Source organism: Salminus brasiliensis, chromosome 2 (assembly GCF_030463535.1).
Source record: "Salminus brasiliensis chromosome 2, fSalBra1.hap2, whole genome shotgun sequence".
Lineage (NCBI taxonomy): Eukaryota > Metazoa > Chordata > Actinopteri > Characiformes > Bryconidae > Salminus > Salminus brasiliensis.
This window is the reverse complement of record NC_132879.1, coordinates 5077865-5105849: the sequence shown is the minus strand read 5'-3', so window position 1 is coordinate 5105849 and position 27985 is coordinate 5077865. Positions and strand designations below refer to the sequence as shown.

The 27985-nt window shown below is 40.2% G+C and overlaps 1 protein-coding gene across 2 annotated transcripts; it reads left to right on the top strand.

Annotated features, from left to right (window-relative positions):
- Positions 1-930: 930 nt before the first annotated feature.
- Positions 931-26938, top strand: LOC140550284 (beta-1,4-N-acetylgalactosaminyltransferase 3-like). 2 transcript variants are annotated; one of them, XM_072674187.1, is made up of 20 exons: positions 931-1192; positions 10180-10212; positions 14501-14562; positions 15530-15625; positions 16068-16158; positions 16259-16359; positions 16471-16538; positions 17206-17281; positions 17426-17492; positions 19475-19606; positions 19714-19823; positions 19967-20070; positions 20195-20247; positions 21422-21617; positions 21715-21959; positions 23137-23290; positions 24010-24082; positions 25828-25981; positions 26158-26284; positions 26374-26938. In XM_072674187.1, exons 1-20 carry the CDS (start codon positions 1042-1044, stop codon positions 26462-26464), a joined length of 2184 nt encoding a protein of 727 aa, XP_072530288.1. In that variant the 5' UTR covers positions 931-1041; the 3' UTR covers positions 26465-26938. The 2 variants fall into 2 exon arrangements, with proteins under 2 accessions (XP_072530288.1, XP_072530289.1); XM_072674188.1 differs by lacking the exon at positions 26374-26938 and having other exon boundaries at positions 26105-26187.
- The last annotated feature ends 1047 nt before the right edge of the window (positions 26939-27985 follow it).

Here is a 27985-nt window from a genome sequence, read left to right as displayed (position 1 = left end):
ATGTTCATGTCACGCTTCACGGACACATGACAGCTGCCACGCCTTATTATCCAAATAAGGTGATCAGTTGTTTTTTTTTTTTTTTACAAGAGCAAAAGAGGGTCTTCATTTTATTTCTTGGATGTCAGTACAACAGGAAACTGATCATTCACAGTGGCTTTTACATTTTGTCACCTTACAACCACAAATGTGTTTTATTGAGATTTCAAGTGATAGACCAACACAAAGTAGCATACAATTGTGAAGTGGAAGAAAAATGATATATGGTTTTCAAAATCTTAATCCAATAAAAATCTCTCTCTCTCTCTCTCTCTCTCTCTTCTGTTCTCTCGATCTCTCTCACTTTCTGCCATTCTGTGTGAGTGTGTGTTTGGGAGTGCTCTCAGGCTCATGCTTATATACTGCCAGTGTTACAGACTTGGTTCCCCTGTGGTTTAAAGAGTTGTCACAGGAGTGAGGGAGCCATCTGTCGTTCCACCGTCACTTCAGTCAGGAAGATAAATAGAAATGAAGTTTTCGTCTGAGCTTTTACACATGAAAGTAAAATCAGATCTTATCTGGTCATGTATTAAAGTGACGAGTGTAAACAGAATGCGGTCAAAGAAGATCCAGATACTGTCCGGATAACAAATGTCTGTTAACGCCAGACTTTGGACCTGCTTTCTGTGACGCTCATTTGAAGGCTTGGTGTCATCTTTGGTGTAGTCTGTGAGGACACAGGGCTGTGCTAATAAAAGGGCCCTTCAGTTTGACTCAGTCTAACGTACACACAAACCGTGAGTTATTTGCATTCAAAATGAAACCTGTAGATTCAGATTGGATATATGACACTACACAAATGAGGGAATATTATCTACGTACTGATGGGCACTCCCATTGACGGCTCACCAGCTCCTCTGCATCAGTCCTCATTTCCTTGTAGAATGCCATCCAGCAGGTTGGACAGAAATCTGTGGCTCCTTGATTTTAAAGTTAACTTAATAGTGGCATTAAAAGCTGATCGAGTCGTGCTCTGGTTTGAAGAGAACTCTGAGCAGCGATATGAGTCGATTTCTCTCCTGTTTTTCTGGATTTTTTCACTTCAGAAGGCTGAAAACCACAGTACTGCTCCTGGTTCTGAGTGGGATGTGTTTAGTCATATATTTGGCATTTTTTACACATACTATGGAGCATTACAAGCTTTTTGGCTCTTGTGAGTACAACCCTTTTTATTTATTATTGTGTGAACCTTTATCACTGTCCTGTCCAGCTCCTTTACAACACTGCAGTCAGGTCCCTTAATGTGTGTGTGTGTGTGTGTGTGTGTGTGTAGTAGTAGTAGTACACACTCTGGGTTGTTGTTTGTCGACTACTGATGTGAAATGACTGGGTTATAGTGGGTGTGTATAATTTATATGCATTTATAATTTATATAAATTCATATAAACTATGTTAAATATTATTGATTGTATAAATTCTAAATGAATACTTTTTTTTACTAATTTTACTTGATCCCAATACTTCATTTTTAAGCTACTTTTTATTGTTTATCTTCCTCTATTATTTCTTTCATTATTGTACTATCCATCTTATCCAGTTTTTAAAGGAAAACACACTTTAAAATGGATCAAACTAAAACCCACCTTTTTTATTCTTGTACAACACTTGTAACAGTCACTTTAAGGTGGGGTACAGTGCGCATGTGCATGGGGAGTTTGGAAGAAAACGTGGGAAAGTGTGTGCGTATGGTGAACCGTGCTGGGTTGTAGCCTGGGTTCTCCAACTGGTGTTGTCTGGGAAGTTGTGACGAGCGAAGTCGAGGTGCTCTCATTGCTCATTAAAACTATTAAAAGTATTCACCTCTCCACGAGAGCACCCACCTAACACCATACTTCCAGTCGTTACACACTCCAAGGCTTATTACACACTAGGGTGGGTTACTCAGTAACTACAGGGACAAAAAGAATCTGTACAGACTGGTGGGGCTATTCTTTGGGGCCCACCGGCGGACCCTGGGCTCACAGAAAGAAAAACCCATCACTGACCACCAGATTTAAGGGTTAAAACATTGAATTTAAGTAACTCACTCTCCATTAATGAAAATACTGTTTAGAAAGTACCAGAAGAAAAAATCAGCTCAAAACATGGCTCAGGCTGAGGTCTCCGAGCACTACGACGCCACAAAGCAGGCTGGGCTGATGGACTGCTTTAATGCTCTGCTCAATGCAGTGTACACTCCAACAGCAGTGACTTCAGCATGGGAGCAATGCTCACAACACTAGCAGGAGGGTAAGGACGGTAAAATTCTCCAGCCATCGTCTCTCTTTGAACAATACTGGGCAGCTAACATGCTAGGAGCAACGTGTGGGGTCCCGAGCTCCACCGCACAAGCTAACAGACGCCTGCGCCAGCCAACATCATTTAAGACTGATGAGGGGAGAGAGCGCCATCTACCCACCCGGAGAGAGCACAGACAATTGTGCTCTCTCTGACTCTGGCCGCTAATGGCAAAGCGGCATGTCTCAGGACTCGAACTTGTGACCCCCAGGTCAAAGTAGCAGAGCATTAGACCGCTAAAGCCAATCAAAGCCCATTGGTGGATTTCTGACATTCTAGGATGCGTCTGACCAGAGACGCTATAAACCCCACTGTGTGAAATATGAATAGGAAGTTCTCGTATTGCTCAACATGGCATCTGTTGACGGGTAAACTCCCTCCCTTCGGCTAAAAGAGACGCTCAGCTCGTGTTGAGTATTACACTGGTTAACGTGTGAAAATGCAGGATGATCTGATGGTGACTAGGTGTAGCAGGAATGCTCCAGACCTTCTGGAGATGCAGAAGCCTAGACGTTAAAGGGTCAGAAGCTTCAGGGTCAGGAAGATACATCCTGTTGGAACTGCCTAGATTGTAAAAATTATTATGGGTATTCAATAGTGACATATATATATATATATACAGTGGGGGGAAAAAGTATTTAGTCAGTCACCAATTGTGCAAGTTCTCCCACTTAAAAAGATGAGAGAGGCTGTAATTGACATCATAGGTAGACCTTAACTATGAGAGACTAAATTAGAAAAAAAAATCAGAAAATCACAATGTCTGATTTTTAAAGAATTTATTTGCAAATAATGGTGGAAAAATTTGGTCAATCACAAAAAATCATCTCAATACTTTGTTATATATCCTTTGTTGGCAATGACAGAGGTCAAACGTTTTCTGTAAGTCTTCACAAGGTTGACACACACTGTTGCTGGTATGTTGGCCCTATTCCTCCATGCAGATCTCCTCTAGAGCAGTGATGTTTTGGGGCTGTCGGCGGGCAACACAGACTTTCAACTCCTTCCAAGGGTTTTCTATGGGATTAAGATCTGGAGACTGACTAGGCCACTCCAGGACCTTGAAATGCTTCTTACGAAGCCACTCCTTTGTTGCCCTGGCAGTGTGCTTGGGATCATTGTCATGCTGAAAGACCCAGCCACGTTTCATCTTCAATGCCCTTGCTGATGGAAGGAGGTTTGCACTCAAAATCTCACAATACATGGCCCCATTCATTCTTTCATGTACACGGACCAGTCGTCCTAGTCCCTTTGCAGAGAAACAGCCCCAAAGCATGATTAATGTTGCCACCCCCATGCTTCACAGTTGGTATGGTGTTCTTTGGATGCAACTCAGCATTCACTCTCCTCCAAACACAACAAGTTGTGTTTGTACCAAACAGTTCTACTTTGTTTTCATCTGATAAGACATTCTCCCAAAACTCTTCCGGAACATCCAAATGCTCTAGCAAACTTCAGACGCGCCCGGATATGTACTGGCTTAAGCAGGGGAACACGTCTGGCACTGCAAGATCTGAGTCCCTGGCGGCGTAGTGTGTTACTGACGGTAGCCTTTGTAACGTTGGTCCCAGCTTTCTGCAGGTCATTCACTAGGTCCCCCCGTGTGGTTCTGGGATTTTTGCTCACCGTTCTTGTGATTATTTTGACCCCACGGGCTGAGATCTTGCGTGGAGCCCCTGATCGAGGGAGATTAGCAGTGGTCTTGTAGGTCTCCCATTTTCTGATTATTGCTCCCACAGTAGATTTCTTCACACCAAGCTGCTGCCTATTGCAGATTCAGTCTTCCCTGCCTGGTGCAGGTCTACAGTGTTGTTTCTAGGGTCCTTCGACTGCTTTTTGGTCTTCACCATAGTGGAGTTTGGAGTGTGACTGTTTGAGGTTGTGGGCAGGTGTCTTTTATACTGTTAACGTGTTCAAACAGGTGCCATTAACACAGGTAATGAGTTGAGGACAGAGACGCCTCTTAAAGAAGAAGTTACAGGTCTGTGACAGCCAGAAATCTTGCTTGTTTGTAGACTGGTGTAGAATTGGTGACTGACTAAATATTTTTTTCCCCACTGTATATATATGTGATAGGGAGCAATTCCGAACGCAGCTATGGTTTTGCATGGCAAAGCGGCATGGATCGGAATTCAAAGTCTTGACCCCCCGGCCACTTTGAGCCCATGTGCTCTAACCTTAATCACAGCTTGTTAGTTAGTTAAAAATGCAATCCAGCCATCTAGCGACATCTAGACTGACCATAATCTGTCATCTTCAGACCAAACAGCTCCGCGAGTTCAGATGATGACTGTGGCTGTGCTTCTCCAGACTCGCTGTGAGACCCTGTTTCTGAGGGTCCTTAAAAAAGGCCACCACATTCAGCACATTAGATTTATGGAGGGAATTATTTCCTCATGGATTAAGCAAATTGAGTTGAATGTTAATTAAGCTTGTAAAGATTAGCATCAGTACTGTACTCTGGTGGGGCCTCAAAATATAGCCAGGAGTTGCAAGCAAGTCCTTCAGCGCAGGAAAGAGAAAGCTGTAATATCTGCCTTACTTCTCAATTGACAAGAGGGACCCAGTTCATCAGGCGGCTTTATTCCACCTCCAGCCCACATCTGGCATTAGGCAGCATGGTGCCAACAGGTTAATGTTCATCTGCTCCAGAGAGTCCAATTCTATTGGCAATAGTTCTCTACAGAGACTAGACAAGCTGTGCCTGTATGTTTGTATTTGCACATTTGTGTCAGCAATGGGTGCAACTGAAAATAGCTGAGTGAATTCATTGGAAGAGATGTCCACAAACATTTGGATGTAAATGTGTATGTAAATCATTATTGGTATAGCAGTTCCTCCTTTAGAGAGCACAGTAGAGCATAGTAGAGCATAAATCATCATGCTTTTATGGTTTACTCATGTCAGCGCTTTACACAAACCGAAGCTTTAGCAGATTCAGATGCTGTATGATCATGTAGAATCATGTAGAACAGGTCGCTACATGATTGCTATAGTGCTGCTGGGTGGTTGCTTGGAGGTTGGTAAGCAGTTGCTATAGTATTCTAAGCTGATGCTGTGGTGTCACAGGTGGGTGCTAGGGTCCTGCAATGCACAACTATAATATAATCTTTAAAACTATTTCATGAATTAACAAAATTGACAGTTTTTCTTATTAAATTTTTCCTATCCTGTTTTTTTATTTTTTTATTCTGATTTATCATCCTGTACATATTAAACACCTGCATAGACATGATTGCTATATCGCTGCCAGGTGGTCGCTAGGAGGTTGCTATGTAGTTGATGTTATTTCCCAGGTATTTCCTAGATAAAAGGTAAAGGTAAAGGTGCACGTATTTGTCACTGTACAGCGAAATGTGTCCTCCGCATTTAACCCATCTGTGGTAGTGAACACACACACACACACACTAGTGAACTAGGGGCAGTGAGTACACACACACACCCAGAGCGGTGGGCTGCCAACTCCAGCGCCCAGGGAGCAGAGAGGGTAAAGGGCCTTGTTCAAGGGCCCAACAGTGTCAGCTTGCCAAGCCCGGGAATCGAGCTGCCACTGTTGGGTTAAATGCGGAGGACAAATACGTGCACCTTAACCTTTACCTTTACCTTTATCTAGTTTAACTTCGGAGGGAACCAGTTTATTAAGTTTATCTAGGAAATACCTGGGAAACTACATCAACTACATAGCAACCTCCTAGCGACCACCTGGCAGCGATATAGCAATCATGTCTATGCAGGTGTATAATATGTACAGGATGATAAATCAGAATAAAAAGATTTCTGTGGAAGCTCAGATGGTTGCTTTGGTGTTGCTAAGTGGTTGATATGGCATTGTTACATAGTTGCTAGGGAGTTGCTATAATATCTAGCTGTTACTGTGGTGTCTCAGGTGGTTGCTAGCGTGTTATAGTATAATATAATTTACATAACTATTTAATTAATTGACAGTATTTACATATGAAGTCTTTCTGTTTTACTGACTGATCATTCAAACGAATCATCAAAAATCATCAAAAATTAATTAAAAAATGTTTTTAAAATATTTTACTAATACATTTGATTTAGTTAAAAAATGGACTGGTTTGTATTTTTAAATTCTGATTTATGATCCTGTACATATTAAACTCATGCGTAAACATGATTGCTATATCGCTGCCAGGTGGTCGCTAGGAGGTTGCTATGTAGTTGATGTTATTTCCCAGGTATTTTCTAGATTATTTCTGTGGAAGCTCAGATCAACCATCTACTTTGATGTTGCTATGGCATTGTTACATGGTTGCTAGGCAGTTGCTATAGTCAAGTCAAGTCAAGTGGGTTTTATTGTCATTTCAACTACATACAGAGTACACAGTGAAACGAAACAATGTTCCTCCAGGACCATGGTGCAACATAGACACAGTGCATATAGAAACACAAGTGCAACACAATACAAGTGCGGACAGACAACACAACACAGTACAGACAGAGGATAATAAATAATTGCCGGTAGTGTGGAAATTATGCAGTGTGTAATAAATATTGAGTCCAGTGAGGTAGTAATGTTATTAGTGCAAAATGCTTCCCATATTGTCTGGGGTAAATGGTTGGAGAGAGAGAGAGTCTGAGAGAGAGAGAGAGAGAGAGAGAGAGAGAGAGAGAGAGAGAGAGAGAGCATGTAAAAGAAAAGATATCAGTTCAGAAGTTGAGTTGAGTTGAGAAGTCTGATGGCTTGGGGGAAGAAGCTATTGCAGAGTCTGGTCGTGTTGGACCGGATGCTGCGGTACCTTCTTCCTGATGACAGGAGGGAGAACAGTCTGTGTGAAGGGTGGGTGGAGTCATCCACAATGCTGGTTGCTTTGCGGATGCAGCGGGTGGTGTAAATGTCCATGACGGAGGGGAGAGAGACTGATGATCCTCTCAGCTGTCCTCACAATGCGTTGGAGGGTCTTGCGGTCAGAGGCTGTGCAGGTCCCAAACCAGGCAGTGATGCAGCTGCTCAGGATATTATAGTATCTATAATATATATATATATATATATATATATATATATATATATATATATATATCCTAAGCTGTTGCTGTGGTGTCACAGGTGGTTAAAAATATTGATTTGAAGTGTTTCTGTTTTACTGTCTGACTGTTAAAACAAGGAAAATCATCAAAACAGTTCTTTTAAAAATACTTTATTAATAAGTTAATATTTAAATTAGAAATTATTTGACAGATGTATTTTTATATTCTGATTGTTAATCCTGTACGTTTTGGATGTTAATATTTTGACATTAGTGATTCCAAACTTTCTAGAATTGCGGGAGCACCTTAAGTGTTGGAAGATTTAACTCCACCACCATTAACACAAAACACACTGGTGGTTGCTGTGGTATTACTAGGCGATTGCTACATGATTGCTAAAGTGCTGCTAGGTGGTCGCTAAGAGGTTACCACATAGCTATAGTATCCCAGGTATTTCCTCAATGATTTCTGTGGGAGCTCTTTGGTGTTGCTAAGTGGTTGATATGACATTATGTGGTTTCTAAGCAGGTACTATAGTATCCTAAGCTGTTGCTGTGGTGTCATCATATTTAATGAATTAATAAAATTGATATTTGAAGTGTTTATTTTTTTACTTTTTACTTTTATATTTTATTAATGCATTTTTATTAAACTCAGAAATTATTTGACAGATTTATATTTTTAAATTCTGATTTATAATCCTGAACATATTAACCTCATGCATGGACTTGGTTTAAAATAACAGTAAAAGTAAAGGGTCACTGTTCTTTTTAGACTTAGGTCAGCCATCATGGACTTTAAGTTTGTCTTTAATGATCATACAGTTGTGCAACAAGTTTAATTACAATGTAAACCATAAAACCAAGATTATTTAGTAACCCAAATGAGGAACTCATACTCCAGTAATGATTTACTTATGGTTTATGTCCTCATGTTTGTGGACACATAGTACACCAGTATGTGCACATGCATACACACACACAGCTTGTCTAGTTCCTGTAGAGAAGTACTATGTCTGATCCACTCGACTACTTCTCTGGAATTACCATTTTATACAGTGGTGAAGTTTTAGCTATGTGTCTAAGCTAAATATAGCATAAACCTGAAACAAGCTCCCCATGTTTATATTAGAGCCAGCTCGTTCACACAGGCTGCAACATAAAAAGGTGTGGAGACAACACCAGGCTCAGTCATAACACAGATACCATTTATTAAAGTTATCTCAGAGAAAACGAGTCAAACAGGCCCACAAGCAGGGCAATAAAAGGAGGCCTTATGTCCTCCCCCTCTCTCTCTCTCTCTCTCTCTAGCAGAGGAACTAGCTGAGTACAACCAATACAACAGGGCGAGTCAGTACAAGATGACTCCCTGAGACTGTGTAAAGGCTGGGTTTTCAAAGACGTTGCACAGAATATTTTCTGATAGTAACAATGAGCCATCCATTCATTCATCCATTCATCCATTCATCCATTCATTCATTCATTCATCCATCCATCCATCCATCCATTCATTCATTTATTTATTCATTCATTCATTCATTCATTCATCCATCCATCCATCCATCCATTCATTCATTTATTTATTCATTCATTCATTCATTCATTCATCCATTCATCCATTCAGCCATTCATCCATTCATCCATTCATTAATACATTCATCCATTCATTCATCCATTCAGTCATTCATTCATTCATTCATCCATTTATTCATTCGTTCGTTCGTTCGTTCGTTCATCCATTCATCCACCCATTAATTCATTTATTCATTTAATTCATTCATATAAATAAAATAAATAAATGGTAATACAGTACCTGACTACCATGGGCAGTGGTGTCTCAGCGGTTAGAGCTCTGGGATATCGATAACAGGGTTGTCGGTTCGATTCCCGGGCTCGGCAAGCTGCCACTGTTGGGCCCTTGAGCAAGGCCCTTTACTCTCTCTGCCCCCTGCTCTGGGGGGTGTGTGTACTCACTGCTCCTAGTTCACTAGTGTGTGTGTTCACTACCACAGATGGGTTAAATGCGGAGGACACATTTCGCTGTACAGTGACAAATATGTTTGTCATTACTAGATGATTGCTACAGGGTTGCTAAGTGATTGCTATAGTGCTGCTAGGTGGTCGCTAGGAGGTTGCTACATAGCTGCTATAGTATCCCAGGTATTTCCTCAATGATTTCTAGTTTATTAGCAATAAGAATACAGTACTTTATTATTAATAGTAACACAGTACCTGATCAGCACTTGGAATACAGTACATGATTAGCAATATTAGCTTTTAAGAAGACCTGTTACCAAGAAAAGATGAACTACACTAAAAGTATTGGGACATCTGCTTGTTTCTTCTGGAATCAAGGGTATTATTTTGTTGGAGTAACCTTCTCTACTGTGCAACGCTTTCTTCTAGATTGTTTAACATGTGCTTTGAGGATTTAAGCATTTGAGAGCATTAGTAAGGTCAGGATGTTGGATGATCACCACCTCACCTCATCCCAGCCAAGTACAGGATGGAGCACCATCCATCATTCCAGAGAACACAGTTCTTCCACTGCTCCACAGCTCAATGCTGGGGCTTCATAATCCTCTAGCCCACACCTGGCATTAGGCAGCATGGTGCCCATAGGTTCATGCATATCTGCTAAATTCTACTGCCAGTGCTTCTCTCCAGGGACTAGAAAAGCTGTGTGTGTGCCAGTGCCTGCATTTGCACATCTGTTTCAGCAATGGGTGCAACGTAAAGTAACAGAATGCATTCATTAGAACGGGTGTCCACAAACTTTTGGTGAAAATAGTGCATATAGTGTAGTTTGAGTCAGCTGTGGCTCATGCTTCTGATTGTACTGATTCTTACTGTGTCTTTTGTGCACTTTCTACAGCTCAGGTAAAAAAGGAACAGGTCTCGGATAGCGGTGAGTACTGCGTTTTGATTGTATGTGATCTTTGGCCTTTGTAACTTTTATAATAGCATGAGGGCTGATGAGGGCAGTGTTCTTCGATCTTATTATACCACAGAGAGAGTCTCGACCAATCAGATCGCCCCCTGTATGTCCCTCCCTCGACCAATCAAAAGAGTGCATTTTCACCGGAAGTCCCGCCTTCTGGATATCCCTCCTTCCGGAAGTCCCGCCTATTGTGTTGCCGTCCAATGGGATAGCTGGGCACTTTTCATCAAACTTATTTGACAGGTCTGTTATCCATTCTCACATACCAATGCCTAGCCGGGGTCAAAAGGTCTGAACGAACCTAGATCCTGATTCAGCAAAATATAGATATCCCTTCGGACATCTGTTACCCATTGACAAACCCATCCTGTGCCACGTGAGAGAGACGGAGAGAGAGTTGATCAGAGATCTATAGACTTTTATTTACGAGTCAATTACGTATTACACGCAATGATTCGGTAACATCATTTAAAAAAGGCGCCCAATCAGGTGACCGAGATACATACGATCGAGCAAATCAGAGTATGCAACGTCATAAGTCTCCACCCATTCATTCAACAGGCCCTGTAGGCCGAAGGATTTAAAGTGTCAGTGTTTGTGCGGCGGTTAGGGTTAGAAGATAGCCGTAATAATCATGGCGTCCGATACTCCCAAAAAGATGAAACTGACTCTGGCTAAAAGGCGATTGCGCTTGAAAGACACAGAAACGATTTATGCGTGGCGTTTGTCTAACGGCTATTATTTCGGGTTCTAGTTGTGTTGTACAGCGGGCTGACATCAAGTTTTGCGGATGCCTCTGAACTTTTTTCCTTGCAACGTGATGAATGGCATACTTTCAAAAGACATTTTGGTTGTATGTATACTTATATTAAATTTAGATATTCGGATTGCAAAGTGATATTGTGGATCCTTTCTGTCACAGGTCATCAATAGCATTTTGTCATCATTATGACCTGCTACATCTTGTTGCCTGTGGATATTGTACATTCATTATTCAAATATTGCACATGGCTTACCTGGAGTGGAGTCCCTCTTTTCCAGAGAAGTAACACATAACAGCACTTCCAGCTATAATCAGAGATGACCCTCCCCAGCCTATGAACACTGCTGAACCTATTTCAAATCTAAAGAATTAACAAAATCTTCAGCCCTCACCACTCCATGTGCAGTGCTTTTAAGAATGGAGAGGAGATGAAGTAATGATGTTAAGCAAAAATGTCATGACACAAAACAAAAAAGTTGAGAGAGAAACGTGTAGGAAGGTAAGGAGATTTGAGCAAATTCTCTTTCTCCCAAACCTTAATTACTTCATAACTTTATAACTACCAACAAAAACCACCTGTTATTTTACTGTGTTTTAGTGAGCAAACATACATTTTGGTTTTTATGCGTTCCTAAATGACAAATGTAAAAGGATACAAGCTAGACAAAGCATTGAATGGAGGATCCAGTGTTTACAAAGTTTGATGTTTTGGCAACCGTTTCTACTTTTTGGTTCTTAAAACATTGTATTGACATCATAGTTAAAATGCCAAAGCACTTTGTGAAGTTAAATTATTAACAACTGCTTCTGAGCTCTTCTGAAATGTTGAGTTGTGGATGTAGCTGTAGTATGCCTATGACTAACACTTGAAAAGTTACATGCTGCCTGGAAAAAAGTGACCGATCTAGAAGATGTGTCATTGGAACTCAATAAGATGTTTTTACATTAAAATTCAATTTTATCAAGCTAGTATCAGCACAAAAATGTATACAATTATAGACTTTACTATTCTAAGAATAAACTATTGGAAATATGGAGTAGCGTGTAAATGTATGGGAAACCCTAGTCAAAATATTGTTGTTTACTGTGAATTGTTCACAGTAACAACTGATCTTCAAAAAGCATAATTTACAGATAAAAGTCTTTTCAACATTTTAAGGAATGCTATTGTACAATTTTTTGTTTTGTACAAATATAAAGTGAAAAAAAAAAAAGCACCATGAAAAAAGCTTTACAATTTTTTACAAAGGAATCTTTGGAGGTGTTACTAAGTATAGACCATGCAAGGTGTCCAAACTTTTGTATCAGGCCCTTTTACCTTTTAAAAATGGTAAAATAAAAAAATCTAATCTAAAATTAAAACTAATCTAAAGCTTAAATAAAGAAATTACAATTTGTTTAACTTTCATCACTGTGCACAGACATTAATCAGGTGAACTCAAACATGTACATGTCACTGTATAGGAAATAATAATAATAATAAGCTTATAAACTTATAGTTAATAGTTCATCCGCAGACAAACTACATGCTTAAAACATCAACATTTACCTCAAACCTTCAGTTCTTATGCAATTCTGAATAGACCTGCTTATGTGTTTTCTAAACAAGTAGATCACATAAAAAAAATAAAATAAAAAATACAGAAAAACTAAAAAGAAAATTCTTTGCTTATTGACTGCATTAGATTTTTGGTCAAACAATCACAATCAGGCCCAGATTAGATTTAAAGATTTAATAGCTTACTTCTGTGGCTTGTAGTTTGGATCCACATATTGCACCTGTGCTTTATGCTCCACCAGGAGTACAGTATCATACCACTGAACCCTGTGGCACAAAAAGCATTGCATCATTTCTGGAATTATTTTACTATGAAATGAACAAGAATGAAGTTTGAAGGCATCATACCTAACGCCATATAGGTCAGGGCAGCTGCAAAAGTTACCCTGGCATTGGCAAGTTCAGAACCTCCAATCTTAGTATATTTCATTCCAATTAAAGCAAGCACAGCTCCCCAAAATCCCAGGATTATAGAGACAATAGCCAGGGCACGGCACACATGCAAGAAAACTTAAGAGACAGTGGTGAACTAGTTGCTGAACTTCACTATACTGTCTAATTCAATCGAAAAACATCTGACATTGGTGGTCAAACTGTAAACTGCAGTCGGACACACCAGTGGTGTAAGAAACACAGTCCATCCACAGATTGGAAAAATATTTGACAGTGGTAACAACGGCTTCTCCCACCAGTACTCAGTGGGCAGAGTAGAACAGTTGAAGCAACCAATCTCCATATACATAATTTCTGTGTGACATTTTTTCAAGTAATACAATTAAAGCAGCAGATATAGGTAATAGTTTATGTAATATAAAAATAAAAAAAATTGTGCACAAACTGCTATCAAGGCTCAGATTTAAAAAAGACACAAATAGCCAAATCTGAACTCCTCATTCACAGTTTTACACAGTAAGCAGTTGGTTTTGCACCATTGTTATTGTTGGAGGGGGGGCTCTAAGTTACTATACCTGAGCTCATAATTCTAATGGGGCAGTTTCTCTAATTGCCATTTACTAGGTGAAAAGACATTACTCTTATAGTACAGCCTGTCATAAGGGCTGAAGCTGTGACCAAAAACAGCCTAAAGATTCTGTATCTTGTCCTTTCCCAAAGCCTCAGCTCTTTAAAATAAACTATATACATGAAATGTGCCATGATATCTTTCCTTTGTTAAAGCCATACATTTACAAATTTGAATGTTTTGTGTATTACACAAAACTGAAACTCATTTCTAGCAAATTGTCTAAATATTGCATGATTCTCGCAAACAGTCATGACAGCTGGCATGTAATGTGAATGCTAGCTAGTCAGTAAAATTCTGGTGAAAAAAAAAAAAAAAAGATCCAAGCCAATAATATTCTCAGGGGCCTTTTTTCTTACCCCCAAGTGTCTAACTTTACATTTTCAATATATAGAAGGAAGATCCTTTTTTATAGTTCACATTTTGGGCTAAACCATGTATATTAATGGTAGCATAAGTTTGATGAAAAGTTCCCAGCTATCCCATTGGATGGTAACACAATAGACGGGACTTCCGGAAGGAGGGATATCCAGAAGGCGGGACTTCCGGTGAAAATGCATGCTTTTGATTGGTCAAGGGAGGGACATGCAGGGGGCGTGGCTTGATGACTGATTGATCATTGATCATGATCTGATTGGTCGAGACGACCTGTCAAAACTAGTTTGATGAAAAGTGCCTCCTATATCTCTCTCTTACCACACCCAGTATAATATTACACATCTGTGCATGAGTTAACCTCTTTAACTCCAGTGGCTCTGGACTTTATTCTGGCATTGTTCACTCTTAAAGCTTTTCTGGGTAATTACTGAGGGACAGTCCTTTGAGTGTAAGTAAAATTGCAGTGTTACCATAGCAGTGTCCCGGTCATTGTTTTCCCAAACTCACTGTGTACCATACTGATTCATTCTGGCAGAGAAAAGCATGGTGGCTCTACAGCATTCATTTAAGCAAAGCTACCCGCCTACAGAGGAAAAGGTGAGCTCCCATGGCTTGTTTTTCTCCAAAGACAGTTTAAACATTGTGTTCTCATATTTTGGTCATTTTTTAAGCCACTGGGAACCTAAATCTGAGTTCTATTTCTAATAAAGTGAATATGGCTCCTCAGGGCCCCCAGTGTAACTGTACAACGTATGCCTTATGTTTATCTTCCCAAAGTCCAATAAATGCCGGATGCATTTCACCACTATTGCTCTCCTCTAAAAGTGGGTCAGGTGTACATCAGCACACCCCTAACCAATCACAAGGCTAACATAACTCCATCCTCTCTTCAAGTCTAAGCAACCTGGAGTGCTAAAGCTAAAGCTAAACCTGGCGAGCTAAAGCCCCACGTGCCCTGCCGTTCCTCACGTCTGGCGACTGTAGCCTCTCCACTCCATCGTGGAATATTGGAGGTCCCGGCACAACTTCTCAAGCTCTGCTAACCGCCCCCTCCAGTCGTACCCTGCCCTACCAACACAATGTCTGACCAGCCGAAGCAAAGAAGCGGAGAGCCGAGTGGTACAGGATGGGAGGGTCAACGGGGCGCGCAGGGCATCCCTAGCTTGTATTTATTTAAGGGCTGGTAACTGGGTTCCAGATGCAGCACCATTAGAACCTCAGTAAACCCTAAATATGCAGTTCAAAGTAGAAAGCAGAACTTCTGTGTCCCAAGGCTGTGTGTGCGCTGCCATGGTAATGTAGACAAATTTAGTCAGCCAGTGATGTGTTTACTTGTGTAACTTTGCTGAACACTTGACTGAACACCCATGTTTAGTATTATACAAAAAATCCCATGTATCAGAATGTGTTCCCAGAGGCTTTAAATATATAGGCTTAAACATTTGTACCTCACTACATCATCTAATCACCCCTCACCTCAAAATGCTCATGTTGTTTCCAGTGTTTTTCTGTAAAACGTGTGAATTTCTGAATGTCTGCACTTTTCATATTGACCTGTGAGCAGTATCGAGGCAAGGCCAACATGCATGTGTTTGAAGACTGGTGTGGAGGTTCCACAGAACAGCTGAGGAAGAACGTTCTATACCCACTATTTCCACATGTCAGTGATCGTACTTACACACACACACACACACACACACACACACACACACACACACACACACACACACACACACACACAGAAACACAGAAAGAAAAAGATAGGCTCTTCATTCAGTTCAGTTTACTTATTGACTTACACACACTATTTGGACAAAAGTATTGGGACTCCTGTTCATTCACTAGACCTGGTCATCTACTAAATCTTAGAGCACTGCTGCGCGGATACTGCTAATGAACCCACTCATTCGTAGCTCCCCCTAGGACTAGCAATGCTCCCGACACTAGTAGGGTGAGATCTTAACACGTCTCCTCCAATACATGCAACTTAAAGTAGCTGAAGACATTTATTAGAAGGGGTGTCCACAAACATTTGGACATATAGTGAATGTTCTCCGGCATTGCTTGATTTTACCATATTTTGTGTATTACGGTCCTTTTAGACTCAGACCACAGTAAGCAAGCTGGCGGCTTATCCTGGATGGAGGAACTACAGTATGAGGCTCTTTGGCTACATTCATCCCGCTTCAAGTGGTGGGTACTGCACCAGACAAGCCTTGGGAGATGTTTGTTGTACTTAGGCCTGGTTCTGAGTTGAGGTAAAAACTGCTGACATCTGATACCTTTTTGTTAGGCTCGTATATTTTTGCCATTTCCTCTGATAAGAACTCTGAGTTCTGGCTGAGTTCGGATGAGAATCTTACAAATCTCCAACCCTTGGCCTACGTTGGCAAAGTGAGTGTGAAAATAGTTGGTCAGTTTTAGTGTGTAATCCCAGTTGAGTTTTTTTTTTATCTTACTATTGTAGAAATAGCCATCATAATAATAACGCTATTCTTTTTCTAGACAGGTGTAGAATGGTCTGCTCCGGGAGAATTCAGGAAATTTGCCTCTCAGATATCCCGGCCCGTAACGTAAGTGAGATCTTCCAGTTTAGGGAGATTCTGATGTTTCTTTTTTTCAACCAATGCATCCATTAAACTTTCCAGCCAGCACCTAAACAAGGGTTCAGAAAGTTAGTCTGGATTAAGAGCACATAAGGACTGCAGCTAGCTCATATATGTATATCGCCCAGCCCTGTCAGAAAGCAATGTAAGCTCTTTAAATCAAATCAAAATCAAATCAAATCAAATCAAATTTTATTTGTCACATACATAGTAATACACAGTATAACTTGCAGTGAAATGCCCACATCAAAGCTATTCAATAAAGATCTAAATTTAATCTTAAACTAAACCTTAAGGTAATGAAATAAAGTGCAAAAGTGCAAAAAAATAAAATAAAAAAATAAATAAAATAAAATAAGTTACATTTAAGTTAAATTTAAGTTAAAAAAATAAAATATAAAAATATGAAAATATAGAAATATAGAAATATAAGAAGCAAAAAAATTCAGATGGAATAGTGCATGTCTGTATATATATATATATATATATATATATATATATATATATATATATATATATATATATGTATACATATGTACATATTTATCTGTATGTGAGTGTATGTGTGAGTTAAAAAGAAATATTTGCGTTATTGTTTTTATTGTTTTTTATGGTTTCATCTTGCTCTTTATAGGCTTTTAAAAGATCAAAAATATTTCTTTGAGGTCCTCTACCAACAGAACAAAGGGCTAGATCACCTGGAAGTTGCAGTACGCCTCTCTCTTTTCTTGTAGAGCACACATTACAAATGGAGTCTCTGGTTTGATATTATTAATGCTCTTCAGTGTTTTTCATAGTTTTCATACTGTTTTGCACAATCCCTGTCTGAAATATATGCAATTTGTTTTTTCTAGTGGCGCCTGAACCAAAGAAACAGCAGCTTTACGATAATTACCTCAGAGTATCTGTCTCTCTATACCAGTAAGTTTCAGCATTTTCTGGTGGGTTTGCTGAGTTTTACTGTAACTGTCATTCTTTGGTGAATGAAACCAGGTCCCAGACAGAACGTCTTCATGTGTTAGAGGATATGCTTACTTCTGAGGCCTACTGTTCACTGACTGTGCAGTGGGGCAGTGGTGACTCAGTGGTCAGAGTGCTGGGTTATCATCAAACCCATTATATTAGGTCGTTTTCTTATTGAAACGTTCGCTGACTCAGACCATTGAGTCGTGGTTTCTTTTGCGTATGTGAACACGTGACTCAGACCCCTCTAAAGAGGCCCAAAAAATGTATGGAACTGAGACTACCTGCTGAGAGGGTCTCAGTTCAGTTTGTTTGTGGTTTGTTTTGTAGTCTGACTGATTTGTGCATTGCGAATATTTTTTTTAAATTTCACGTTTAGGACCTCAAGCCCGGCCGTAATCAGCAACAGTTCTTACGAATAAAAAACAACCTGACAAAAATCTCTACACATGGAATCAAGTGATCTCAGGAAGAAATCATGGCACATACGGATGTCTGGAAAGAGGACAACATTAAACATCAGCTCTCTGCAACACACGCAAACATTAAGGATCTGTATCTGTTTTTGAAGCCGTGTGAAAGTGAAGAAGTACATGAATATAAGTGACAAAATCAGAGCTAGTGGAAAGTCACTAAAATTAATGACACGTGTACTTCTGGGATCTGGGGTTCTAAATAAGTGGTCTAAGATCTTATCAACGCTACAAAGGACCAGAAAAAGAACACAGTCCTGTGATATCTGGGTTCACTGAGGTGCCAATTGGGCCTCAAGGCCCTCAACCCACTTTGCTCCAGGGGCTCTATGGCATGGGTGACCCTGTACTCTGACCTCAGCTTTCCAAAGTTCTCCCTGTACTGGATAAGTATGACGGCAGTACAGCCATCTTCATCTTTCCAAGATTTTTTATTGCAAGCTTCTCTTCAAATTGACCCATTCCACCTTAAATGGTGCTGCAGTTTCATTTCTATTACCATTTAATGCATTTAGCAGATGCTCTTCTCCAGAGCAACTTACAAAAGTGCTTCACCATTTACTAAGAAAAAAACCTTTAGCTATATTTGAGCCCAAAGATCCCTCTAAACTTAGATACTACTAAATACAGAAGTCAGTGTAGAGACTACAGCGCTCTGCGTTACGACTGAGTACTCTTGGAAGCGATGGGCATGCTTGTCTTCTGTGGATCTAAAGGGATGGTGGATCAAGCCGAGCCATACTCAAAGCTCGAAGGGCTCTTGGTACAGATCGGCTGTTGACCATTGCCATCATATACAGAGAGGCTGGCTGGTCTAGTCTTGGCTTTGTAGGCCAGCGGCAGGGTTTTAAATCTGATGCGGGCAGCAGCTACAGGAAGCCAGTGAAGAGAGAACGCAGCAGAGGAGCTGAACATGGCTGAACTCATTCAGCATGGCTGGCCTTGTGCTCTGACCTATCCAAGCTTTCCAAGCTTGAATAAACAAATAATTTTATTGCACTGCGCAAGTGTAAACACTGATCTGCCATTGAATTAGTACCACCTGCTTAATATCAAAGAGGTCCCCCTTGTGCCACCACAACAGATCTGACCTGTGGTATCTGGCACCAAGATGTTAGCAGCAGATCCTTTAAGTCCTGTAAGTTGTGAGGTGGGGTGTCCATGGCTTGCATTAGTGAGCCTTAAGTGCCCATGACCTTGTCGCTGGTTCTTCGGGTCTCATCTGATCACACTGGGGATGCATTTTTAGTGACAAGCGTAAACAGAATATGGACAAAGTAGATCCAGATACTATTCAGATACAGAATGCATGTTAATGCCCAGTGTACACAGGCTCAGCATGTTCCTAATAAAATGACGAATGCTTATAGCTAGGTGCATGAAAGCGGCTTCAAGAATAAATCCAGTGGATGAGCCTTATCGCTGTGCTTGCGTGAGCAAATGTTCATTTATTTTCCACATACGCAGCTGAGTCTTCATATCCACTGGGGGACACGGCTCACATCCCCCAAACAGCAGCCGTTCATGAGATGACCTCCAAGCTGCCCGAACCTGAAGTGGACATGGTTATAGAAGACCCACGAGACTCCATCTACAAGAGTGAGTGTAGTGTTTGTTTGTTTTTTTCCTTTGAGGTTTTATGCAGTGTTAAAATCATCAGTATGACCCTCAGCATGTCCCACCTTGTTCGTCCTTCGTCTCACCAGTTCCACTGATGGACGTGTCCTATCTGACAAACGTCATTCCTGAATGCGATTACAAGCCCATTCATGTTTTTAATGGACAAAAAATGACGAGATATCACGGTGTATACTATGTGAGTACGCCTTCATTTTACATGGCACCGACCAGAATTCCCCTTAGGACCGGACATAAGGTTGTATTGCGTTTCTCAATATACATAATTACATAATGCATATTGTTTTATTTTCAATAAAATGTTTTTTTTTTATTGTTCAGGTTTACTACTCGGCAGTGTACCCCAATGACTACACAAGACAAACTCATACAGCCACTGATGAGGAGTTGTGTTTTTACAAACAGGATGTGGAATTCAAAAACAAGTAGGCTTTAACCCTGCAGCTGTGTTTCAGTCTATCAAGACGCATCTTAAAATAAACTTTTTACTTCTGTAATTACCTAAATTACATGTGCAATACTCATTGTCACAATGTCTCCACATTCAAGAGGAGGGTTTATCCAGAATCTAAACACTGAGCGGAAAGCAACAGATCTAACAGGTAACTATATGTGTATAAATATACAGTATTTATCCTGTGTTTTCCATATTCAGCACCACATACAAAAAGACATGTTCAGCATGCATTCTTGTACATCAGAGCCCAGTTGCTCAATGCTATCTTAGTGTTAAGATCACCTTAAAGGTAGGAATGTGCGATCCGTTTCAGGTAGGGCTCAACAATGTTGGGATTCATCTAATTGTGAGTTTTCTGCACATTAATGCCATTGTGATTTACACTGCGATTATTTTAAATGACTTAAATTCCCAAATTCCTGTATGAGTGGTTCACATATTTATCACATATAATAATAAAAAACATTCCTACATGAAAAGACCCTCAGGGTCCACAGATGAAATGCATTTTACAGTTTTATATTGAAACATTAAAAGCCAACAATGAATAGCAAGAGAAACAGTGATAGAAAAGTTTGCCTGGCTGTCGCGTGAGGAAATTGTAAATGAAGTGGGGGTTCGTGGCTGGACCTTTTAGACATGCACTCATCATGTAGTGGTTGATAGAGGTTTGTAGTGTTGCCTTGTGATGTCTTGTTTTTAATGTATTTCAGTTTTCCTGAAACCAAACACACACACACGTGTTTTTCTTTGGTAGCAGCTCGTCCACTGGTCCTTGTGCCTCCCTGGCTTGCTCAGATGAAGCACATATCTTTTGCCTGGCGTTACTAAGGTGTATTATTTAGTAACTACAGGGACCTCCGTAATAGAAGTTTACAATAACGCTTTCGGCTCGTTTGGTCCACAGACTGTTTAAGGGGTTAATTAATCATTGTGCTTTTTTTGCATGCTCGGCATGTGCATGATTGGCAGCTTCTGATTGGTCATCAGTGGTCATCATGCATTCAGTTCTATTGGCATTTTAGCTGACGCTCTTATCCAGAGCGACTTCCAAGCTTACTCGAATTACAGAGGTGGACCGATGCAGTGTTAGGAGCCTTGCCCAAGGACTCTTATTGGTGTAGCGCACCCAGACTGGGAATCAAACCCTGGTCTCCCACATGGTGTAATAGCTCACTGGCAGCTAGTGGTTTTATCTGTTGCGCCACACCAACCACCTACATTGGTTATTGGTATTGGTTGTTGTTGTTTTTTTGTTTTTTTTGGTGAGATTTGCAGGCTATTGACTCCTCCTGAACTCACCTTTATTTTCCACTTAGATAAGATGAAAAGAAAAATGGCTGATCCAGACTGGACGAGAGTCGTCAACATAAATCCTGTGGACTTCCATTTAAAGCAGCCTACCCGTGTTGCTGACGTCTGCAAAAGAGCTGGAAACGTCATAATGGATGAGAAAGAGGTCATGCCTGTGGTCGAGGCCTTCATGAATCAACTACAGACAGAACCGAGCACCAGGTACTGTGAAGAGGCCTACTTTAGCTTCTTTCTAGCTTACCTTCTCTCTCTCCTCCAGTTCTAAGAGTTGAGCTTTGTCTTGTGTGTGCCTGTGCAGCGAATTGGTCCTGAAGCGAGTGCTGAATGTGGAGAGGAGGGTGGACAGTGAAGTGGGCACTCGCTACCTGTTGGAGCTGGAGCTGGAGGACGGGCAGGCCCAGAACATGTTGTTGTCTCGTTACTTTTTTGTAGAGAAGACCACAAGTAAGCAAGGAAGTCCAGTGTCAGTGCACATGCCTGCTCTCTGCAGCCCAAGAGACTTCTCCTGGAACCCAACAGTTAAAGTCAACGTAATCCTGACAGGTCAGAACTGCAGGATCTTTTCACGCTCATAGTTTGGTGTATCCTGGGCTCCTCTGAGATTCCTTAGTCATTTGTTAAATAGATCATTTGACCTTCACTCATGTGCACAAATTGTTTTCTGCTTGAAATGGGTTTACCAGAGTCTTAGCTTCACTAAAGTAGTGGAATACATGAATAACACAGTCTATGAACAGCGAGAGGCAGAAGACCTGCATTTCTAAATGAGTCCATTGGTCAGTTTCACACAAAACCTAGGCTGGACACATGAATTCAGCAATTACAGAGGAGAGGCAGAAGACAGACACACGAATCCACCAGTTAAACATAGTGAGAATCAGTAACTCCGGATGTGAGTCACATACGATCTTAAATACGGATGTGGACAGAAGCTTTTTGTGCTCTGTGTTTGTTTCGTTCGTATTTGTGACCCTTCTTATGCTTATGGATACAGAGAGGAACAAACTCTGGCAGAAAAGAAACAAATGGCAGGACTTTATGATTCTGTTTACTGTTTACACTACTGCTTATTTCGTAAAGTAGTTTTTATTTGTTGTCAGAAACTGTTGCTGCTGAGCTGCCCTCTAGTAAATGTATTGCTTAACATATATGCCAACGTAAAGGATGTGTAGGAGTATGTGGGCAGTGATGGTTATGTCCAGAGTCTTAATTCTGGAGAACTTAAATGCTAGGTGCGTGGTTTATTTCTATATAATATCTATATAATTTCTCCAGACTCCACACACACACACACACAAACACACACACACATACATAGTCATATAAGTATTTATGACCACCCCTGGTTTGAAATAAACTCGGGCCATTCTTTCAGCTCTACTTCCCACTGTGTAGTTCTATAATTCTGTAAATCTGTTTCTCTGCATACGGCACAATCAGCCTCCTTTCACCCTGCTCTTCAGTGACCCCACAGGACTGACCACCACAGAGCAGTGATTATTTGAGTGGTGGGTCATTGGTACACTGACTGAAACACTGTTTACATGTTAAAGAGATCCTTTAGCAGTAGAAATAGTTTCTTCTATTTTTGCAACAAAATCAATGACCATTCTGAGTGCTCCTGTTTGTAACTTGTTTTGGCAGAAACATATATGCATGTATTTGTGTTTTATTTATTTCTATTTTTAATTTGAAATTATTTCTGTTTTTATTCCAACAGTGAAAAATCTGGGGAAATGGGTGATCCAGTTTATCAAACAAATGGAGAACATTTGCCAAACCACAGGAGACAAAAACATCAACATCATCATTGTGGATTACAGCAGTGATGACCTTGATATAGAGCAGGCTCTGACAAAAGCTAAATTACCAAGGTACTTGCATGTACAGTATAGCAGACTGCGTGTGTGAGTCCAAGGAAAAAGAAATAAGCTTGGGTCAAAAGTGTGAGTCAAACAGAAAGAACACCTGTCAGCGTTTGTAGAAAATGGCAGAACAGAAAAAGCATGTGTTACCATTAATAATTTAATCAAATCAAATTTAATAGTAAGGTCCGAGCTATTCAGTTGCAGGATGAAGGAGAAAGTAAGGATGGCCTAAGGAAGCCTTTTGACACCCCAGCCCTAGATTATTTTCAGCAAAAGAGTTTTATATATAGTTTTATGTTTTTCTTTTATTATTTCATCATGGGCTTTTATGTTTTTCAACACAGATGCCTTCATATCAAGCTTTTATAGATGATAGATTTTCACTAAAAACACAGGAAGAAAAACCTTGCATGAAAAAAATACATTTCTATCAGAGAAAACCTCCATTTGAAAGACATAGTCCTGTATAGAAGCTGTTTGTAGATCAGTTTAGAAACATTTTACATGTCTTAGCCGTCACAAAAAGCCTCATTTCTCCTTAAAAAATGACTTTACCAGAGATGACAAAAAAAAAAACGTAACTTTCAATGGACGTCAATGAAATTCTTATACAATATAAGGAACAACTATTAGATTCCTATTATGTCAAAATGTGAAAAATGGCACAATAGTCTCAATAGTACATGCTGTGTTTAACTTTTTCTTTTAATTCTGCCATTTTGCAGCTACCAATACAAGAAGCTGGAAGGAAAATTCCTAAAAGCAACAGCCCTTCAAACAGCAATTGATCTCAGTGAAGTATGACACTTTTTCTATATAAAAAAGACCCTGCATATACTGTTTTGCCAGGCTATTAATTACACCTCCATTGCTAACACAAGCTTGAGACTTCTGAACAGCAGCGTTTACCTGGGCGTGTTCTACAAAAGCTCTAGCATAAAACGATTGTGTTGTGCAGCACAAATGTCTTAGCAAGTGAAATCTTCTTAAATCTAATCTCAATATATCTATGAATATTAAAGGATTATTCAACTTACTTCTGCACTGAATGTGTCTTACATTTACAGCATTTACCTGATGCTCTTATCCAGAGCAACTTACAAGGTGACTTGAATTACACAGGTGGGCCAATATAGTGTTAGGAATCTTGCCCAGGGACTCTTATTGGTGTAGCACAGCATAGTCACCCAGACTGGGAATTGAACCCTGGTCTCCCACATGGTGTAATAGCTCACTGGCAGCTTGTGGTTTTATCTGTTGCACCACACCAACCACATTGTCCTATTCCATTGGCAGATCTGTTGGCTTGTTTCAAGCATTATTTCTTGACAATAGCTGCATTATCTGTTATTTCTCTAACTAGGAAAATTACCTGACGAGAGAAGAAGACATGTTTAATAGCTAAAATCACTTACAAGTAAAAATAAGTTCATATAAGGTATGAAATCTTAAAATATTACTAGAATAATCTCAAAAGGAGAAATGTTAAATATTTAGACTACATAGAATATAGATACCTACACTAATTTAAGAGGATTTCACTTACTAAGATCTCATTTATGGAGTGAGATCTGGGAGCTGTGCATGCCAACAAAGCAACAAAAACTCAAGTCAAGTCAAGTCAAGTGGGTTTTATTGTCATTTCAACTACATACAGAGTACACAGTGAAACGAAACAACGTTCCTCCAGGACCATGGTGCAACATAGACACAGTGCATAAAAAACACAAGTGCAACACAAACAAACAAGTGTGAACAGACAACACAACACAGTACAGACAGAGAATAAGAAATAATTGCCGGTAGTGTGCAAATTGTGCAATGTGTAATAAATAGAGTCCAGTGAGGTAGTAAGTTATTAGTGCAAATGCTTTGTGCAAAAATGCTTCCCATTCAACTCATTGTTGTTCCTGAAAACATTGGGTGAAGATGTTTGCCTTGGAGCAGGGTGCATTGTCATTGTGGGTGTGTGTCCAGATGGGTGTGGATAAATTGTAGTTATGAAAGACAGCAGCACTTTTCAGATACGCCATACTGTTCAGACGTTGAGAAAACATGCCCCACAGCATCATAGTCACGTCATCCCAGTACTGTTGACACCAGACAGGACAGTTTAGCTCATACTGCTGCAGTAAATTCCCATCCTTCCATCTACAGTCATGTAGAATTCAGATGTTATTTGCCTGGTTGAGGCTCCTTTGTTTACCTCCATGATTCTTAGCTTTCTTCTTGATTTGTGTGAAGGCAGGGGTGTGCTTACTAAACTGGCAGTAGTACAATTTTGTTGCTGTCACTCCAAAACAGCTGGAGATGGAAAAAACCCTTTTGAACCTTCAGTGGAAGTTGATGTAAAAGCATTTCTATTGGTCCAATCAGGACGTTTTGACACAATGTAAAAAATAACCATTAAAATTTCATCAAAATGTGAAAAATGCAAAAATAAATTTTTCATTTTTGGGATTTTGGGGTTTTTCCATGACCGGGACGGTGTGCAGCCTTTTACATTACCTTTAGCTTCTCTTCTGTTTCTTTTCCACTCGTAGGATGAGGACAGCATTTTATTCATATGTGACCTGCATCTGAATTTTCCCACATCCATAATTCACACTGTGCGTAAACACACCGTTCAGGGGAAAATGGTCTTTGCTCCAGTTGTGATGAGACTGGACTGTGGATCCTCAGCTCAAGCTCCTACAGGTACTGACCTTCTATCCCACTGGTCACATGTTCAGTTGGATTGGGGTTAAACAGGCCAGGTTGTGGTTTGTTGGCATTGCAGTTTGCAGTTCATCAGAGAAAGTTGATGTTCATGTTCTTCAGAAGCAATATGAAGCCTCCTCTGATGGTATCTTCCACTGTTCTTCATGGAACAGGTTTCTGGGAAGTTTCCGGCTATGGTCCACTAGGAATCTATAAATCCGACATGATCCGAATTGGTGGGATGAACACTAAAGACTATAAAGATAAGTGGGGAGGAGAGGACTGGGAGTTGTTAGACAGGTAAGAGTTCGTTTGAAGGAGATAAACCAGTGAAGGCTCCAGTAGTGCTATTGATAATGGTCTGTTTTTTTTTTTTACTTTCCGTTTAGGATCTTGGAGAACAAGCTGGAGGTGGAGCGACTGAACGTGAGGAATTTTCTACACTACTTTCATTCAAAGCGGGGGATGTGGAATACCTAATTGCGCCACAGATGTCGGATGTCAAGGATGTTGCTACGAAAAGTGACACTGATAGTCCATATACCAATAATGGAAGATGGAACTTTTAAATTGCCAGTTTATTTGGTTTGTGAAAGCCAAAACACCAAACTGACAAACAGACTTCTGCACACCATCCCTATTTTTTATCCCATTTTTGAAACTGTCCTTACCAAATGGCAATCCAATTGTTGTGTGTGTAGGGGTGTGTATATATGTATATGTGTATATATGTATATTGTATGTAAACACATACACTGGAGTCACGATTAGTGCAGACAGTAGCTACACAGTACCCAGTATTACAGTAAGAGGCTGTTGGATTTGCATGGTATTTTGGGGATATGTAGTAGTTTAAGAGTACAGCTATGGTAACTGCTGTGTCATTTATATGTGGAGGGGCTGGGAATCAAGTATTTGGAAGCTGACTAAAAATAAACTAGTGTCTCACCAAAATTCTGGCTTTTAACATCTTGAAATCATGGTACATTGGACAAGGATTGTAGGGTGTAATACACACTGCAGGCAGTATTAACTACCTCAAGGGGGCGCTACACAGCACTAGAAGGAACAAACTACGTACAAACTTGCACAACTGTCTGTTTACATTACATGAAAAGAAACCTAGATTCATCTAATTGGTTTTTTTTTTTTCATACCATACTCATACCAAACCGTGGTGCCAACCAAACCACGACTGTTTACTGTTACACCCCTAACACCCCTAACATATATACTGTTACACCCCTATATATATATATATATATATATATATATATATATATACTGTTTTCCTGCAAAAACCTATTATCATTTGATATATAAAATGTGGAAAATAAGGATTTGAACACCCTGCGACTTTGCAAGTTCTCTCTCTTAGAAATCATGGAGGGTCTGAAATTTTCATCTTAGGTGCATGTCCACTGTGAGAGACATAATCTAAAAAAAATCCAGAAATCACAATGTATGATTTTTTAATAATTTTTTTGTGTGTTACTGCTGCAAAATAAGTAATTGAACACCTGTGAAAATCAATGTTAATATTTGGTACAGTAGCCTTTGTTTGCAATTACAGAGGTCAAACATTTCCTGTAGTTTTTCACCAGGTTTGCACACACTGCAGCAGGGATTTTGGCCCATTCCTCCACACAGATCTTCTCCAGATCAGCCAGGTTTCTGGGCTGTCGCTGAGAAACACAGAGTTTGAGCTCCCTCCAAAGATTTTCTTTAGGGTTTAGGTCTGGAGACTGGCTAGGCCACTTCAGAACCTTGATATGCTTCTTACGGAGCCACTCCATGGTTATCCTGGCTGTGTGCTTTGGGTCATTGTCATGTTGGAAGACCCAGCCATGACCCGTCTTCAGTGCTCTAACTGAGGGAAGGAGGTTGTTCCCCAAAATCTCGCAATACATGGCCCCAGTCATCGTCTCCTTAATACAGTGCAGTTGTCCTGTCCCATGTGCAGAAAAACACCCCCAAAGCATGATGTTTCCACCCCCATGC

Coding starts and splice junctions, on each gene's coding strand:
- LOC140550284 (XM_072674187.1), top strand. CDS start 1,042: ATGAGTCGATTTCTCTCCTGTTTTTCTGGATTTTTTCACTTCAGAAGG. Junction 15,626..16,067: donor TATACCCACTATTTCCACAT/GTCAGTGATCGT, acceptor CGGTCCTTTTAG/ACTCAGACCACAGTAAGCAA. Junction 17,282..17,425: donor TAGATCACCTGGAAGTTGCA/GTACGCCTCTCT, acceptor TGTTTTTTCTAG/TGGCGCCTGAACCAAAGAAA.